The 15,997-nt window shown below is 43.9% G+C and overlaps 1 protein-coding gene across 1 annotated transcript; it reads right to left on the reverse strand.

The window, feature by feature from the left end:
* Positions 1-7,714: 7,714 nt before the first annotated feature.
* Positions 7,715-9,209, reverse strand: LOC122001731 (3-oxo-Delta(4,5)-steroid 5-beta-reductase-like). The gene has a single exon (XM_042556622.1). It carries the CDS (start codon positions 9,108-9,110, stop codon positions 7,899-7,901), a length of 1,212 nt encoding a protein of 403 aa, XP_042412556.1. The 5' UTR covers positions 9,111-9,209; the 3' UTR covers positions 7,715-7,898.
* Between the last annotated feature and the right edge of the window lie 6,788 nt (positions 9,210-15,997).

Consider the following 15,997-nt stretch of genomic DNA (forward strand, 5'->3'; position numbering starts at 1 on the left):
GGCATCAACAAAAACTCCTTCTTGGAATTTTGCATGGTAAAACGATTAAGTACCTTGTCAATATATATATTCTGACTTAGACCAAGTAATTTGTTAGATCTATCTCTATAGATCTTTATGCATAAAATGTAGGCTACTTCACCTAAGTCTTTCATTGAGAAACAATTCCCAAGCCAAGTCTTCACAAACTACAATGTAGGGATATCATTTTCAATGAGAAGTATGTCATCTACATATAAGATGAGAAAGATGATTGTGCTCCCACTAACCCTTTTGTAGACACAAGGTTCATCTTCATTTTTTATGAAACCAAATGATTTGATCACATCATCAAATCAAAGATTCCAACTTCTAGAAACTTTCTTGAAACTATAAATGGATCTTTGCAACTTACATACCTTTCCAGCATCCTTTGGATTTACAAAATCCTTAGATTGTGTAATGTACACATCCTCGAGTAGATTTTCATTTAGAAATGTAGTTTTGACATTCATCTGCTAGATCTTATAATCATGGTAAGCTACAATAACAAGCATGATCCAAAAAGACTTCAGCATCAAAACTGGTGAAAGGGTTTATCATAGTCTATACCATGAATCTATTTAAATCTTTTAGCTACCAATCACCTTTTATGGGTATGCATATGACCATCCATGTCAATCTTTCTCTTAAATACCTACTTACACCCAATGAGTTTGATTCCTTAAGGTACATCAATTAAAGTCTATACTTGGTTAGTGTACATGGATTTCATTTTAGACCTCATGGCCTCTAGTCATTTCTCAGAATCTGGGCTTGTTATAGCTTCTTGATAGGATGTAGGCTCATTGAGACCAACAAGCATTACATCATCATAGTCAAACAAGAGAAAAAAATATCTCTTGGGTTAATGCCATATCCTATTAGATCTGCATAGAGCTTGTTCTACTTGAACAGGTTGTTGCTCCACAACTTCTTACGGTATAATAGATTCATGATACATAATGCTTTGTGGTGCTTGTGTTGGTGCATTTGACACTGATGATCAAACCTAAGTTTTGATTAATAACAAGTTGATTAAAGTTAAATGTGTTGTTGATCTAACCTTGTTACCGAGTGTGTAGGGTTGACTAACACCGGTCAGGATGTTCGATTCCTGAAGGGTTGAAGTCCAGATGTGAGATTCTAGAAAGCATCGGGATGTGCGATTCCTGATGGGTGAAGACCGGATGTGTGAATTTGGCAAGTCGGGATGTGCGATTCCCGAGTAGAGAAGAGTGGATGTGTGATGGGATGTCTAATTCCTGATGGGTGAAGACCGGATGTCTGATTCCGATAAGTCAAGATGTTCGATTCATGAAGTCCGGATGTATGATTTCAAAAGGTAACTCGATACCTGGTAAGTAGAGGTAAGTCACTAGAGAATAGTGACTAAGTTAAGATGCACCCCCATTCGAAGGGATAGTAAGCATCGATCTAATTTAGATCTATTTCGAAAATCTTAATTAAGACCTTGACTAGATCCTGGTCTCAAGGAGACAAGATCTAATTACTACTCCTTTTTATTACTATGCTAACACTATCTTGCAGGTTATTATTTGGTTTATTGAACTAACATATTTTGTAGGATAAAAGAAGTACAAAAGGTCTCGGATGAACAGTGCCCGAGTTGTCTTACATGCTATGGAAGGCGCCTTCTGCACAGTTCATAGAAGGCACCTTCAGTGCCATGGAAGACACCTTCCTCAGGATAAAATTTAGACTTCATCGCATATAAGGAGCAACGAGTTCGAGATCAAACTTTATAGGTTGGAGGCACCTTCAAGGTTATGGAAGGCACCTTCCACACCCTTTATAATGGTGTCTTGACCAAGCTTCAAGAACGAACTGATATACAAGCTTCTACGCGTCCGATTGACATTCTGATTGCTCCAGCTTCTTGCTTCTGTTTCAAAGAAGTTTGTCTGCCACTAAGCTGCTCTTCTGAGTTATCCAATCATCTCGCCAGACTGACAGCAACACACTAAGCGCTTTAACTTGTTGGTAATATTTTATTAGTGTTGTATTCTTTATACTACTGCTCTAAAAGGGAAGTGTAGGTTGTTACACTGTTCCTATTTTTTATACTCGATTATCTCTTTTGGTGGTTTTAGAAGAGGTATTTAGTGGATTACCCATAGATAGGTTTGTGAGACCTGAGTCTTGGAGTAGGAGTCGTCGAAGGCTCCGAACCAAGTAAAATTGACCATGTTTGTTTCTATTTTTGTGTTTAATTTTCTACTATGCACTTTACTTTTAGCAACTAAAAATGTCAAAATTTTTAAAATCACATGATTCCCCCCCCCCCCCCCCCCCCCCAACCCCCTCACACATGTGTCTCGATCCAACAAGTGGTATCAAAATGAGGTTCTACTTTGAATTGGTGCAACCATCAATCAAGTCGGGAGAACTACTTTTTTTTTTTTGGATGTTTTGGTTTTTCGTATCTTATTTGAATTGGTAGAAGTTACCCTTTCAAATTACTATTTCTCGTTCGGTTCTTAATTAAAATCAGTGTAACACCATTTGAGTCGTCAACATTTTTTTTCTCAAAACTACTAATCGAAGACCAAGCCTTGGCACCTTCATCTAGCTTTCTTTTTCAGCAATCAAATGGCCCAACATAACTTGAGGGATTTAACACCGCTCATCCTTCTCTCTTCAATAGAAATAACTTTCCGTATTGGAAGAAGAGAATGGAAGTTTACTTGAAGATGAACATTGAGCAATGGTTCATCATCCGACGAGGGTACCAAGCGCCTATAGACGAAACAACAAAAGTACCACTCGATCCAGAAAGATGGAGTCCAGAAGATGAAAAGAAAGCCTAGATTGACTCCAAAGCATTAAACATGATCCAGTACGAAATCACAAAAAAAGAACTCAACCGATTCAGCCAACACGAGAACGCAAAGGAGCTATGGTACAAGCTCATTGAGCTACATGAAGGAAGTCCTTATTCGAAGGTAACAAAATGTGACCTACTTTTTAATTCATTATTTACATCAAAATATAGGGCGGTGAGACCGCGAATTAGCTCCATTCACGAATCAAGGGCATCCTCAATGGCCTTCACCTAATCGGACACAAGATCAAAAATCGGGATGTAATAAGGTATGCTCTTAACTCGTTCCCTTGAAACACACTGTGAGCATCAATCATAGATGCCTATAAGGTTTTGAGAAACCTCTCTAGATTAAAATTAGACAAATTATTTTGTGAATTAGAGTTGCATGAACAAACTAAAAGCCCAAAGGTCGAGAAAGGAATTACTTTTCTTGTAGGTATGTCAAAGGGAACTAAACCCGAAGCTAAAGCTAAAACTGAATCAGCATCAGATGAAGAAGATCAACTAGTGAACCTGGTAAGGAAGATGTTCACTAGATGTAAGCAAATCTTCACCAAATGTGACATGAAGAAGATGTCCAAGTCTGCATCAAACAACTCAAAGGCAAATGTCATATGCTATGGCTGCAACAAGAAGGGGTATTTCAAACACGAATGCTCGAATGAAGACTAAGTCAAAAAGACAAATCAAAAGAAAGCACTAAAAGTGACTTGGGATGAGTCTTTGGAAGAATCGGGAGCAGACGAACCAAAGCAAACAAGCTACCTCACACTTATGGCAACCAGAGGCAAATAGGATAAAGAAGATGAGTCTGAATATGAGTCAAGCCATGAATCTTCATCTGGGTCAAACCGACCCGAGGTAAATTCCTTTATCAGTGTAAATTCATTTAAAGTAATTGTTTTCTTAAATAAAGGATTAATTAAAATCGAGGAACGCGCTAAACATCTCCTAAAGGAAAATAACATCCTTAAGGAACAATTGAACATGAACTCAGTGACTAGCCAAGTTCAAGACAAAGGCTCAACTCAAGTTGTAAAACTTGAGGAAGAAAACTCTATAATGAAAAATCAAGTCAACGAGCTTAAAGGGTAGTTGAAAAAGTTTACCTTGTGAACCAAGTACCTAACACATGATGCTTAGATCTCAAAGAGCCGTGTACAATAAAATCGGACAAGGATAGAAGTCTAACTCTATATTTAAATCCTTTTAACCTAAACTTGAAAGTCAAAATTAACTAAAACTTCGGTACCAAAAGCGTGTCTAACCACACAAGTATGACTGAATCAATACTATGTACCAAAAGATAAAATTCACTATATAAATAAATCAAATAAATTACTTTCATCCTCAAAATTAAACCTCCAAAAATAAATTTAAACCTAAAATCAATTAAAACTAAACTAAACTAGAACAAAATTAATGTAAACTCAAACTATAATCAAGTTTGACACAAATCTAAAACCTAAATCCAAAATTCAATAATTCAAGGGAGGTTCTAAACTAGTTGCCACCTCTAAAAATAATAATTTACCCAGCTGGGTAATTAGGACCAGATTAATTAGGGACAAAAGCTTAACTTGATAAACAGTATTAGTGAAGTTTTAGATAATAGTAGGTTAGGAAAACTCTGTCTATGCATGTCTAGGGAGATACGACCTCGACCTAGTGCATTTGACTTACTAGAACTAACCGAAGCTACCCCTTACTAATCCTAATTGGTTAGACCAAAATTTTGTATTAAGTTCAGTGGATAGGATTATTTGAAAAATTTTACAGGCGTGGTTACTCTAATGATGTCCAGGTGACTCACCACAACTTAGAAGTTTATTCAAAGAATGTATATTTGTTGAATTCAAAGCTAAACTTGAATCTAACATAAGTTAAATCAAACCATAAAACTCAACCTAACTCATCGTACAAAATTATAGGATTCCCTGATTGAAAATATAAATTGGGTGAAATGAAAACTTCAAATTAATTAAATAAAATTAAATTCAAATCAAAATTAAACTAAATTTAAATCAAAATTAGATTCAAATTAACCTTAAATAAAATTCAAATTTAAATTAAATTCAAATCTAACTTAAAACTAAAAATTTAAACTTAAAAATCAAACTTAAAAATTAAAATTAACTTAAAATTTTTAAAACTTAACAATCAAAATTAAACTTAACTTTAAATTAAAATTAACATTCGAACTTAAATTAAGAGATTAATTTAAAATTTAAACTTAATTTTAAAAACAAAAGAGGGGGGGGGGGGGGGGGGGCTACATATTTGGAGGCGCCCTCGGAAGGACAAGAAAATTTCCGCCCCAACCGACTGAAGGTACCTTCAGTCGATTGAAGGCGCCCTCTATAACCCATGGAAGGCGCCTTTCATCAGGTTGAGGCACCTTCGACCAGACTTTTCACAGTGAACAAAGGATAGCTCTGTTCACGTGTTTTTCTCATTCAAGGCATCTTCCAGTAATGATTCATGCCCTATTCTCTGATTTTCTCCTTCCAAACCTCAAAACACTCTAACTCAACTATCTAGTTAGTTTTGGCTATCTATATGTTGTTATGTGAATATTTGCGTGTATAAATTATTTTAGAAAACGACATAATGTTATTTCATCATAGCCTAGTTATAGTTGCATCCCCTCTGCCGATGCTAGATTTCCCACTAAGCAACTTAAACTAGATTTCATAAAATATTCATATATTTCACTTAAATATAGGTTTTTGAATAGGCCATTTTTCACTAGATACTGTGCCCTTATCATAGAGGTCATTGACTATTACTAGTTAGATAGGCTAGTTTATTATAGTTATTCGGTAAAACTAGACTTGTGTGTACAATTTTATAATAATCTAGTTAAAGTTAATGACTTAACATACTCCACTAGAGTTGATTGGAAGGACTTTAGGTTCTCTCCAACTTTATTATATGATAGCCTAGGACTTAGGAGGTCTGTTTGTCTATTTTTGTGTTACCCTAATAAGGATTTATCATTTGGCGAATCCTACTCCCACGTTACATTGAATACTATCCATATGTACTTTTTGGGGATGAGAGACTACATACTGTGACTGACTTTATGTCACTCTCTCTTAGGGTTCAGGACTATGTCCTGTATCGAATCCTGATCACCTGTATTTTGCTGATCACATCTTGCAATGTTGCGATGATGTGATCGTCCCACTCCTTCTTGTATGCACTATGACAGCGTCTAAACATCGACATTGCATTGCACATGTTTCAGAATGTCATCCATGCAGTTAGTCTCATCACTAGGCGGCAGGTTCACATGGCCTATTCTCATGTTTTGACTTACATATTCTCGACCATATAGGGGTAGATATGACCTAGGATCCACTCCCCTTAGTGCATATGATGAGATTGGTCAGTGTCAGCTTGTATTAGTATATATAGACATCACCGCTCAAGGAAAACACTGATCACTGAGGGAAATAGAAGAATGTGCTTCAGCAGGAGCAACATTCACTACCGTTATTTTCTCAATTTCTCCTTCATTTTAATTCTTAGCGTACGTTTCCATTTGCTTATAGCAACTCTGTTCCTGTTCTTGTTGCTCCAAGAATTGCATATCACACTCACTCTATTCCATTAATGGCGGTCGAGCAATCGCCGATGATGTATGCAACGTCGGATCATCGGCACGCTCACCACGAGCAACTCCTCAGGTACCAGTATTGGAATGCGGCACTCAATGAGTCGGTCCTTTGTTCTTGTGCTCAACAGTGCCTTCGTTGTCAATTAGAGCTACCGCTAGGGCTACTGCTATAACAAAAGCTAATCAATCAAGCATCGAATGAACATGAAAATATCATAGGAGAAAAACATGTAGTGCCTTTGCGAGCAGGAAATGCTGGGTTCTTCACGAGTGGGGAATGTCAGGGTTGTCTATGAGTGGGGAATGCGGCTATGGTTCTTTGTATCGCTAGTGGGGAATGTTTTTTGTGAGACTAGGATGCCCCTGGGGTTTGGTTATGTTAGGACGAATTGAGATTTGATAATTTTTTAAAGGTATTTTTGTCTCAAAGACAAATATCATAGGATAATTTTTGAGAAAAATTTTATTAAATCCGAAATCTAAGAAAAATTTACTTTTCCGAGATAATCGCATTTTGTACTATATGTCCTTTTTACTAACGTATCAGTTATACATCACTACTATCTAAATCAAATAAGACTTTTATTAATAACCTGGGATATATAACTAAAATTATCAATAATAATTATGAATCAAATGCACCCTAACAAATTTTGTTTTACCCCTAGGCATGATGCTGCAGTTCGGCAGATTCTCATAGTGTCATGGTTCGATTAGGATGTACACTGGCATTGAATTTAGTTAAAAATTTAGACTCAACAGTGATGGGCCAAAATACATATGGAATAAAAAGCCCACTAATTTCTAGACATCTAAGTTATAAAAAATAAATAATTATTAAAAAAACATATTTTGGTTCGGGATGACCGTGGAACCAAACAACTATGTTTATATTATTATTATTAAAATACTCTATCATTAGATCTTTTAATTTTTTTAAAAAAATTAATTTTTAAAAAAATTTAAAAAATATCTTACCGTTACATCATTATTATGAGCAGGATAAGATACTTATTATAATAAAATAATTACATTCATCTCAAATGATTTTTATAGTCCGTCTAAATATCTTACTACTGCATTATTAGCATGAACAAGATAAGACACTTATTATAATAAAAAATAATTATATTCATCTAAATATTTTTCATAGTCCATCACAAAATTAAAGTAAGAAAAATAAATCATGAATTCATGGCCGATTATCTAAATAGCTACGGTAGCTATGAGATGGAAAGGATTTTTTTATTGATCTTATCCGTAAGTTTGACCCTTCTACTTAACCGGACTTTCCGGGGGACAACGATCAAATATAAAAACAAGGTACGATGAACTTGACGATTACATTACACTTCTCATTATTTGACAAAATAGGAACACCAACGCCAGGAAGACGATCGAGATCGGAAATCAGGGGACGATCTTGAAGGCCCTCATCTTCCCGATCCAAGAATTGAAAGAAGTGACGGTGTTGCGGAAACCAAAGAAGCCGTGCTCCTTGCTCTTGTTCATGCTGTCGAGGTTCTCCATTGGGAGGCCTAGCGCCGCGTCGGCTAACCACCAGATACCCACCTCGTCCAGCTTCGTCGGCACCAGATCGTGCTCTGCCACGATGTCCGCCCACAGTGCCTCCTTGCCCCTCATCGCCTCCTCCAGCGTGAACCGCTCCGCGTCCTCCTGGTACCCCACCGCCTCCACCCCGAACTGCTCCGCCAGCGCCGCCCACAGATGCTTCCACTTGAACGCGTCCCCGTTGCTGCAGTTGAACGCCTCGTTCCTCGCGTAGGGGTCGACGGCCGCCCAGATCTGCTGCTCCGCGATCAGATCCGCGTCCGACGCGTCGCTGAACCCGTCCCATGTGATCTGGCTTCCGGGCCACCGCAGCGGCGTCCCTTCCTTCCGGCATATCGCCGCGTAGACGCACAGAGTGCCGATTAGGTTCATGAGGCTGATGGGGGAGAAGCCGAAGATGATGGAGGGCCGGTGGATCGACCAGGTCACGCCGCCCTCCCTCTTGGACAATTCGTCGAACAGGACGTCTTCCTGGTCGTAGTAGAAATTGGGGATGGGGAGACGAGGGAGGTCCTCGCTGAACGGCGGCTCATGAACGGGGACTTTGCCTAGGGTTTCCAAGGGGCCGATGTAGTGCTTGCGCCCCGTCTGCAGACAAACGTGACGGAGGTTGGGGACGGAGAGGGCAACGGCGGCAAGAACGTTACGGAGCATCGTCGCGTTGACGGCGCAGTTCTCGGCCTCGACGGTGCCATTGGCCCAGGCGACGTAGAAGATGTGAGTCACATCGGTGAGCGGGGAGAGCTTAGCGGAGGCGTCTTCGGGGTCGAGGACATCGCACTGGACGTAGTGTACGGGCCGGGCGGCGTCGTCGGCTTCCGAGGCTGGGAGGAGAGCAGGATTGGGGGGACGGCGGGAGACAGCGTAGACCTTCCAAGGGCCGCCGGGGGTGTCGGACAGCGGGAGGATGTCGACGAGGGAGGAACCGACGATTCCGGTGGCGCCGATGACGAGGGCGACGCTCTCGTACTTGACGCCGAGGGAGGAGGCGGAGTCTTCGACCAGCTTCTTCCTCGCGGCGCCAATGGCGCCTGCCCACCGCCAACTCATGCCGACGGAGTTTGTCGTTCGACTGAGAAAGACCCGTGGCGAAATGAAACGGGACTTGGTTGAGTTTAAGTATTACTCATCAAGAAATTAAAAAATTATTTTTCAAAAGTTTTGTTGTCTATAAATAATGATTCCTTCACCAGCAATCTGAAGGATCTTCGTTCCTATTTTTTATTTTTTCTTTCATATTAATTTACGATTTTTTTTAAAAAAAATGGCCACATGTGTGTTATTATACACCTGATGTAATTTATATTCTTTCAACCATCCTTTTTATTCCTCGCTGATCTATGAATATAATAGAAACGGATTATTCCCATAATATAAAATATCAATTCCATGTTACTTCTTAGACGGCGGGTCCTCTCTGTACTTCAGAGTTTCTTTAACTTGAAAAGAACACATTTGTTCCCTTCAATTTATTTCTTCCCTGAATCGTATGTTTGTGACACTAGCCATCAAATTTTCTCAATTCTAATAGATGAATATATTTGGTTGATTTCAGGGACAGAATCAGAAATTTTATATTGAGGGACGAAAGATGCATATTTTCATTGAGGAGTGACCGTGTGATTACCTCCCGTTTATTGCTACATCCTAAAATAATTATAACTTTGCCCTAATATCATGAGTTTTACCCTCTAGCAACGAGGGTTCGAAATCCATGGAGCACATACATGCGACATTCAGATAACTGGTGATACTGGAGCACCACAACAAGAGTCACTTCGCTTCATGTGTGATACAACGAATGATGTGGGACCCTCGAAGTTGAGTCAAAATTCAGCAAGGAGGCTGATCGTCTTAGCTGAGCAGTCATCTGATCAAATCTTGGTACTGTAGGATCCCGAGTCTCTCAGTATTGATGAAACCCCGAGCTGAGTGAGTATCATTTAGAGTCGAATCCTGCTCACCACTGGGGATAACACGGTAAACTATTTCGGCCAGGTGATCTAGCCAATCGGACCTATGGTCCGATTAGACAAGCTGGACACTTCGTCCAACCAGACTCTTTGGCCAAGCAGAGAAACTAAGCAAAGACCAAGTCCCTGATAACATTTCTTAAATCCAACCTGGCCGCTCCTACAAGTGACATCTGATTAGACTATAGAAGGGACTTGGTCGGTTTGCCAACTAAATATATTAAGGGTCCCTCAATCCAACGGCCTAACATTCCTCCTTGTCGTTTTGTGCAACAACTATTAGAGAATTAAGGGAATATTCCTTATGCAAACTGTACACTAGAAGATTCTACCTTACAAAATGTAGAAATTGTGAGTTTATTTTGGAAAATGCATCAGAGTATTATAATTGTTTGTCCATTTTTAGTAATGCATCAAGATTCATGCATAGATGAATACTAACACTATAAAAGGGAGTCTCCACCTACAGACATAGGTACGTGAATGCTACGCATACGCCACATTATGCATCCACTATTCATTTACTATTGTTTATTGCCTTCCACTCGATCGTTCACTGTGGGCATCGGAGTGCTTGTGCCGGGGACCCTTCCCTGGTCCGGTTGTTGACGTTCTTTTTGACACGCAAGAATGCTCGGAGTCATTTTTTGCTAGCTCGGAGCCTTCGCACGATTAACATCAGAGCCACCTTGCCTAGTGTGTTATCTTCTCTACTTTCAGACAAGATTAAATTTGGTGTCGTCTGTGGGAACTCCGCCTACATCTGAAATGCGAAGATGGACGAGACTAGATGACTCACCACAGTAACTTTGTCGCAAGAAGATTTGAAGTTGCTAATAACTGCCCGAGCGCAGAGATTAGTACATAGCAACAAGTAGCGACCGGGTATCCTTTACCCAATGACCTGGCTATATTTATGACCGGCCCTCAGGCCGAGCGCGGAACCCAAGTGGAAGGCCCGACCGGGTGCCAACCGATCCCTCCTCCCTTGGTCGGCTTCACGCAAGCACCTGTGCATCAGTCAGCCTCTTAACCATGCCCCCATCGCCGATCACGTGTCATTTGCACATTGTTTGATGATGTGGGCCAAGGGGAAAAACCACAACGGTCGTCTTCTGAAAATGCACCCGGTTGGGACCTTCGAAAGGGAAAAGCCCTGTGGCTAGTGGCTCCCCTAAACTAGTCAATATGTCGTTCTCCCAAGAAATATTGGAAGATAAACTGCCGAGTCATTTCCGACCCTTGTCGATCGAAGAATATGAAGGAGCGACCAACCTGGAGGAGCATCTGCTCAAATTTGAAAATGCAACTGATCCGGTAGTAAGAACAGGGGACCTCGTCCTGTGGAGTCAATGCCACGTGGAAGTCAAAGTGGCGGTTGTCCATCCGGAGAGGGCCGGGTCCGGCCGGCCGGCCGCCCGGTGGAATCGAACGTCCGGAGAGGTATGGGTCCGATCAGCTGTCTGACCGCCCGGTGTTCGGCTGATGGTTAAAGGCGCCCTATCGAAATCAGGGTTTCGGCGCTCAGCGGAGAAGGTCGCAGGGCCGAGCGGACTGCACGCTCGGCTAAAGTCATAAGGTAACATACTGCTAATAGTCTCCACAAAGCACGTGATGGAGAATCTCCCCAAGTAAACCACCGCATATGTCCGGTCGGATGTTGAGGGAACTGTCCGGCCGGATTCCAGATCTGGAGTAAATGGGAAAAGGACAAGGGATACCTTTTCCTGACAACAGGTATGTTTCACGTGTAGGCCATACTCCAAATCTTATGACAGGGGGTTCCGCTGTCCCATCGAGGACATGCTTGGACTGTAGCAGTATGGGTCAGATAAGCTCACTGACAAGCCCTTATTAGGGTATGGGCCATGGACACGTGTACACCTCGATGTGTGTACACTGGCTTCTTCACTGCCCTATATAAAGGCCCTCGTCCTTCGCCAGAGGTACGTATGCTACGAGTTTTGGAGCTACTTTTTCGCTGTTGAGCTTCGCTTGACTTGAGCGTCGGAGAGTCGTCGCCGGGAACCCCTTCCCGGCCCGACTTCTGTGCAGGTTCGCCGGAGGCTCTTGCAACCAGTCAAAGATCTACGTCAGCAGTCGGGAGCGTCGCGTGCCCAGCGTCCGTTGACTCAGCGTTCGGACAGGATCAATTTGGCGCCGTCTGTGGGAACGCTCCTGCATCCGAACGGAAACAATGGACGAGGCTGGACGACAACACACGGTGACGCTTTCCACGAAAGAACTCGACGCTCTGATCGAGTTGAGGGCCGCCAAGCTCATGGAGCAAAAACAGAAGGCAGCAGCCGAGCGGCCAGAGCAGCAAGCAACGTCAGCGTCTAGCGGCCGAGCGGAAGCACCACCTGCCACCGTCGCATTTCATCGGGCTCTATTCCGCACCCCCGACGCCGCACCCACTCATAGAGATCGGGGATCTTCTTCTGACGAGATGCCGAGACGAGATGACAGAAAAGGGAAAGCCCCTCGAGCGGACGCATCGCTCGAGAAGATTAATCGCCAATTTTCAGAGGCCATTTTAAGAGACCCCCTGCCCAAGCACTATGTGCCTCCGACGATCGGCGAGTACAATGGGACAACCGACCCGGATGATCATCTGGGTAAGTTTGATAACACAGCTACTCTCCATCAATACACAGATGGAGTAAAATGCCGAGTTTTTCTTACTACCCTCTCGGGATCGGCTCAACGGTGGTTTCGGAGGCTGCCGGACGGATCCATCACAAGCTTCAAGGACTTCCGAACGGCCTTCCTCCATCATTTTGCAAGCAGTCGGCGCTATCAAAAGACCAGCGTTAGTCTGTTCGCCATCAAACAAGAAGCCCGTGAATCGCTCCGAGCTTACATCCAACGGTTCAACAAAGTGGCGATGGACATTCCAACGGCCACTTCGGAAACCATGATGAATGCCTTCACACAAGGCCTAGTGGATAGGGATTTTTTCCGATCACTCATCCGAAAGCCGCCCCGAGATTATGATCACATGCTACACCGGGCTAACGAATACATCAACGTGGAAGAAGCGCAAGCGGCCAGGAAAAAAGAAACTCCAACCGAGCGGGCTCCTCCTGCCGAGCGGAAACAACACGCCGCTCAACAGCCACCCAGAGGACCAAGGGCCGAAGCAATCCGATCCCCCCACGCCAGGTCCCATGTGCAAGAGGTAGCTGCCGCCCGGCCCAAGCCAAAGAAGAAATGGACCCCGATGTTCTGCTCCTTCCACTGGACGGATACGCACAACACAAGGGATTGTCGAAGTCTCCCCTTCGTGGCTCATCCCGTGCCCCGGAATGGCGGCCAACGGTCTCCCTCAGTTGACAGGCGACAGAGAACTAATGAAGCTGATCGGACGCGAGCTGATAGGCGATAGCAACAGACTCCTGATCGACATCGTTCTCCAAGGCAGGAGAATCGCCGAGCGTCCAGAGAACGGTCCCGACCGTTCACTCGGGAAGAGGAAAATAGAAGCAATACTTCCCGAGGCGAGATCAACATCATAGCTGGTGGGCCGATTGGAGGAGACTCCAACCGAGCCAGAAAGGCGAGCGTCCGGCAGCTCCAGATCCATGCAGTCGGCTATAGCCGAGAACGAGCGGAAGGACCCGAAATCAGTTTCGGGCCCGGGGACTTGGAAAGAGTTGAAGTACCCCACGACGATGCTCTGCTCATCAAAGCGGTAATAGCCAACTACACTATTCACCGCGTATTTATTGACACAGGAAGCTCGGTCAACATCATATTTAAGAAGGCGTTCGATCAACTACAAATTGACCGAGCCGAGCTGCTGCCCATGACGACCCCGCTCTACGGGTTCCGCTGGGAGAGGAGCCGCTCAGGAGGACGCGGACGACAAACTTCGTGGTGGTGGACTCTCCCTCATCCTACAACATCATTTTGGGACGACCGGCGCTCAGCGAGTTCCGGGCGGCCGTCTCCACCTTCCACCAGAAGATCAAATTCCCCGTCGAAGACAAAGTGGGAGAGGTACGGGGAGACCAACTGGCAGCTCGGCGATGCTACATTGAAATGGTCCGAGCAGAAGCAAGTTCCGCTCGGAAATCGCCCCGGATCGAGGTAAATGCCATAACTGAAAAGCCTCCCTCTTTAGTCTATGAAGAAAAAGAGGAAGTGCAGATACACCCGACCCGATCGGAGGCCACGACCTTCATCGCGTCCGATCTGGAGGCCAATCAGAAAGAGGTGATCCAATGCCTCCGAAGAAACCATAATGTCTTCGTCTGGTCGACGCATGAGCTGCCCGGAATTTCACCAAGTGTAGCGCAGCATGAGCTCCACGTCCGACAGGACGCTCGGCCTGTGAAGCAGAGAAAAAGAGATTTCAGCGCCGAGCAGAATGCCATCATACGAGCGGAGGTGGAGAAGCTTTTGGAAGCTGGCCATATACGTGAGGTGCAGTTCCCGAGCTGGCTGGCTAATGTAGTATTAGTCTCCAAGCCGGGCAACAAGTGGAGAGTATGCATAGATTTTCGGGACCTCAACAAAGCTTGCCCGAAAGACTTTTATCCTCTGCCCCGGATAGATCAGTTGGTGGACTCTACGGCCGGCTGTGAATTAATATGTATGCTCGATGCTTACCAAGGCTATCATCAAGTGCCGCTCGCCCGTGAAGATCAAGAAAAAGTCAGCTTCGTGACGGCCGACGGCACATATTGCTATAATGTGATGCCGTTCGGATTGAAGAATGCGGGAGCCACCTATCAGCGCTTGATGAATAAAGTATTCAGAGAGCAGATCGGGCGAAATCTGGAAGTGTATGTGGACGACATTCTCATCAAGACCGTCCGAGCGGCCGATCTCTTCAAAGACATGGAGGAAACCTTCTGAACGCTGCGCAAATATGGAATCAAGCTAAATCCCCAGAAGTGCCTGTTCAGAGCAAAAGGAGGACATTTTTTGGGATACATAGTGACCGAGCGGGGAATCGAAGCAAATCCCAGCAAGATGAAAGCTCTACAAGACATGCCGCCTCCAAGAAATACAAGGGAAGTGCAACGTTTGACCGGTCGGATAACTGCTCTGTCCCGATTCATCTCCAAAACTGCCGACCGGAGTCTCCCTTTCTTCAAAATCTTGCGCAAGGCCACAAAGTTCCACTGGGATGAAGAATGCGATCGGGCGTTCGAAGACTTGAAGGTATATCTGAATTCTCTCCCGGTATTGGCCAAGCCGGCTGCGGGTGAGCCACTTTGTATTTACTTGTCTTCAACCGAGCAAGCAATCGGCTCGGCATTAGTAAGGGCGAGCGGAGAAGAGCCCGTGTATTTCCTTAGTCACATTTTAAAAGATGTTGAATCTCGCTACACTGGGCTCGAGAAGCTGGCTTTTGCTCTGGTCCTCGCCGCTCGGCGTCTCCGTCCATACTTTCTGTCGCATACTATCATTGTCAAAACCAATAGCCCGCTCGGACGAGTGCTACTAAATTCAGAGGCATCCGGACGGCTCATCAAATGGACGACGGAGTTAAGTGAATTTGATATCCAATACCAGCCCCGCTCGGCAATCAAAGCGCAGTCCTTGGCAGATTTTGTGACTGAAGTGCAAAATTCGGAGCCGGAAGCCATGTGGAAAATATTTGTGGACGGATCGCCCACTCGGCTCGGAAGCGGGATTGGAATGCTGCTACTCTCCCCTCAAGGAGAAAAGATACACTTATCCGTCCGGCTGGATTATAAAGTTACCAACAATGAAGCAGAGTATGAGGCCCTCATAGCCGGCTTGCAGGTAGCACGGCATGTGGGAGCCGGTCGGGTAACGCTTCACTCGGATTCGCAGTTGGCCGCTCAGCAGCTCTCTGGTACCTTCGAAATCAATAGTGCTCGGCTCAAGCTCTACGCTGAAGCCTTCGAGAAGCTCAAAACCGATTTTAGAGAAGTTATTGTCTAGAAGATACCCAGAGCAGAAAATCAAGCGGCCGATGAGTTAGCC

Source organism: Zingiber officinale, chromosome 7A, assembly GCF_018446385.1.
Source record: "Zingiber officinale cultivar Zhangliang chromosome 7A, Zo_v1.1, whole genome shotgun sequence".
Taxonomy (NCBI): domain Eukaryota; kingdom Viridiplantae; phylum Streptophyta; class Magnoliopsida; order Zingiberales; family Zingiberaceae; genus Zingiber; species Zingiber officinale.

Excerpts from the sequence above, each read along its gene's own strand:
- LOC122001731 (XM_042556622.1), bottom strand. The coding sequence starts at position 9,110 with ATGAGTTGGCGGTGGGCAGGCGCCATTGGCGCCGCGAGGAAGAAGCTG.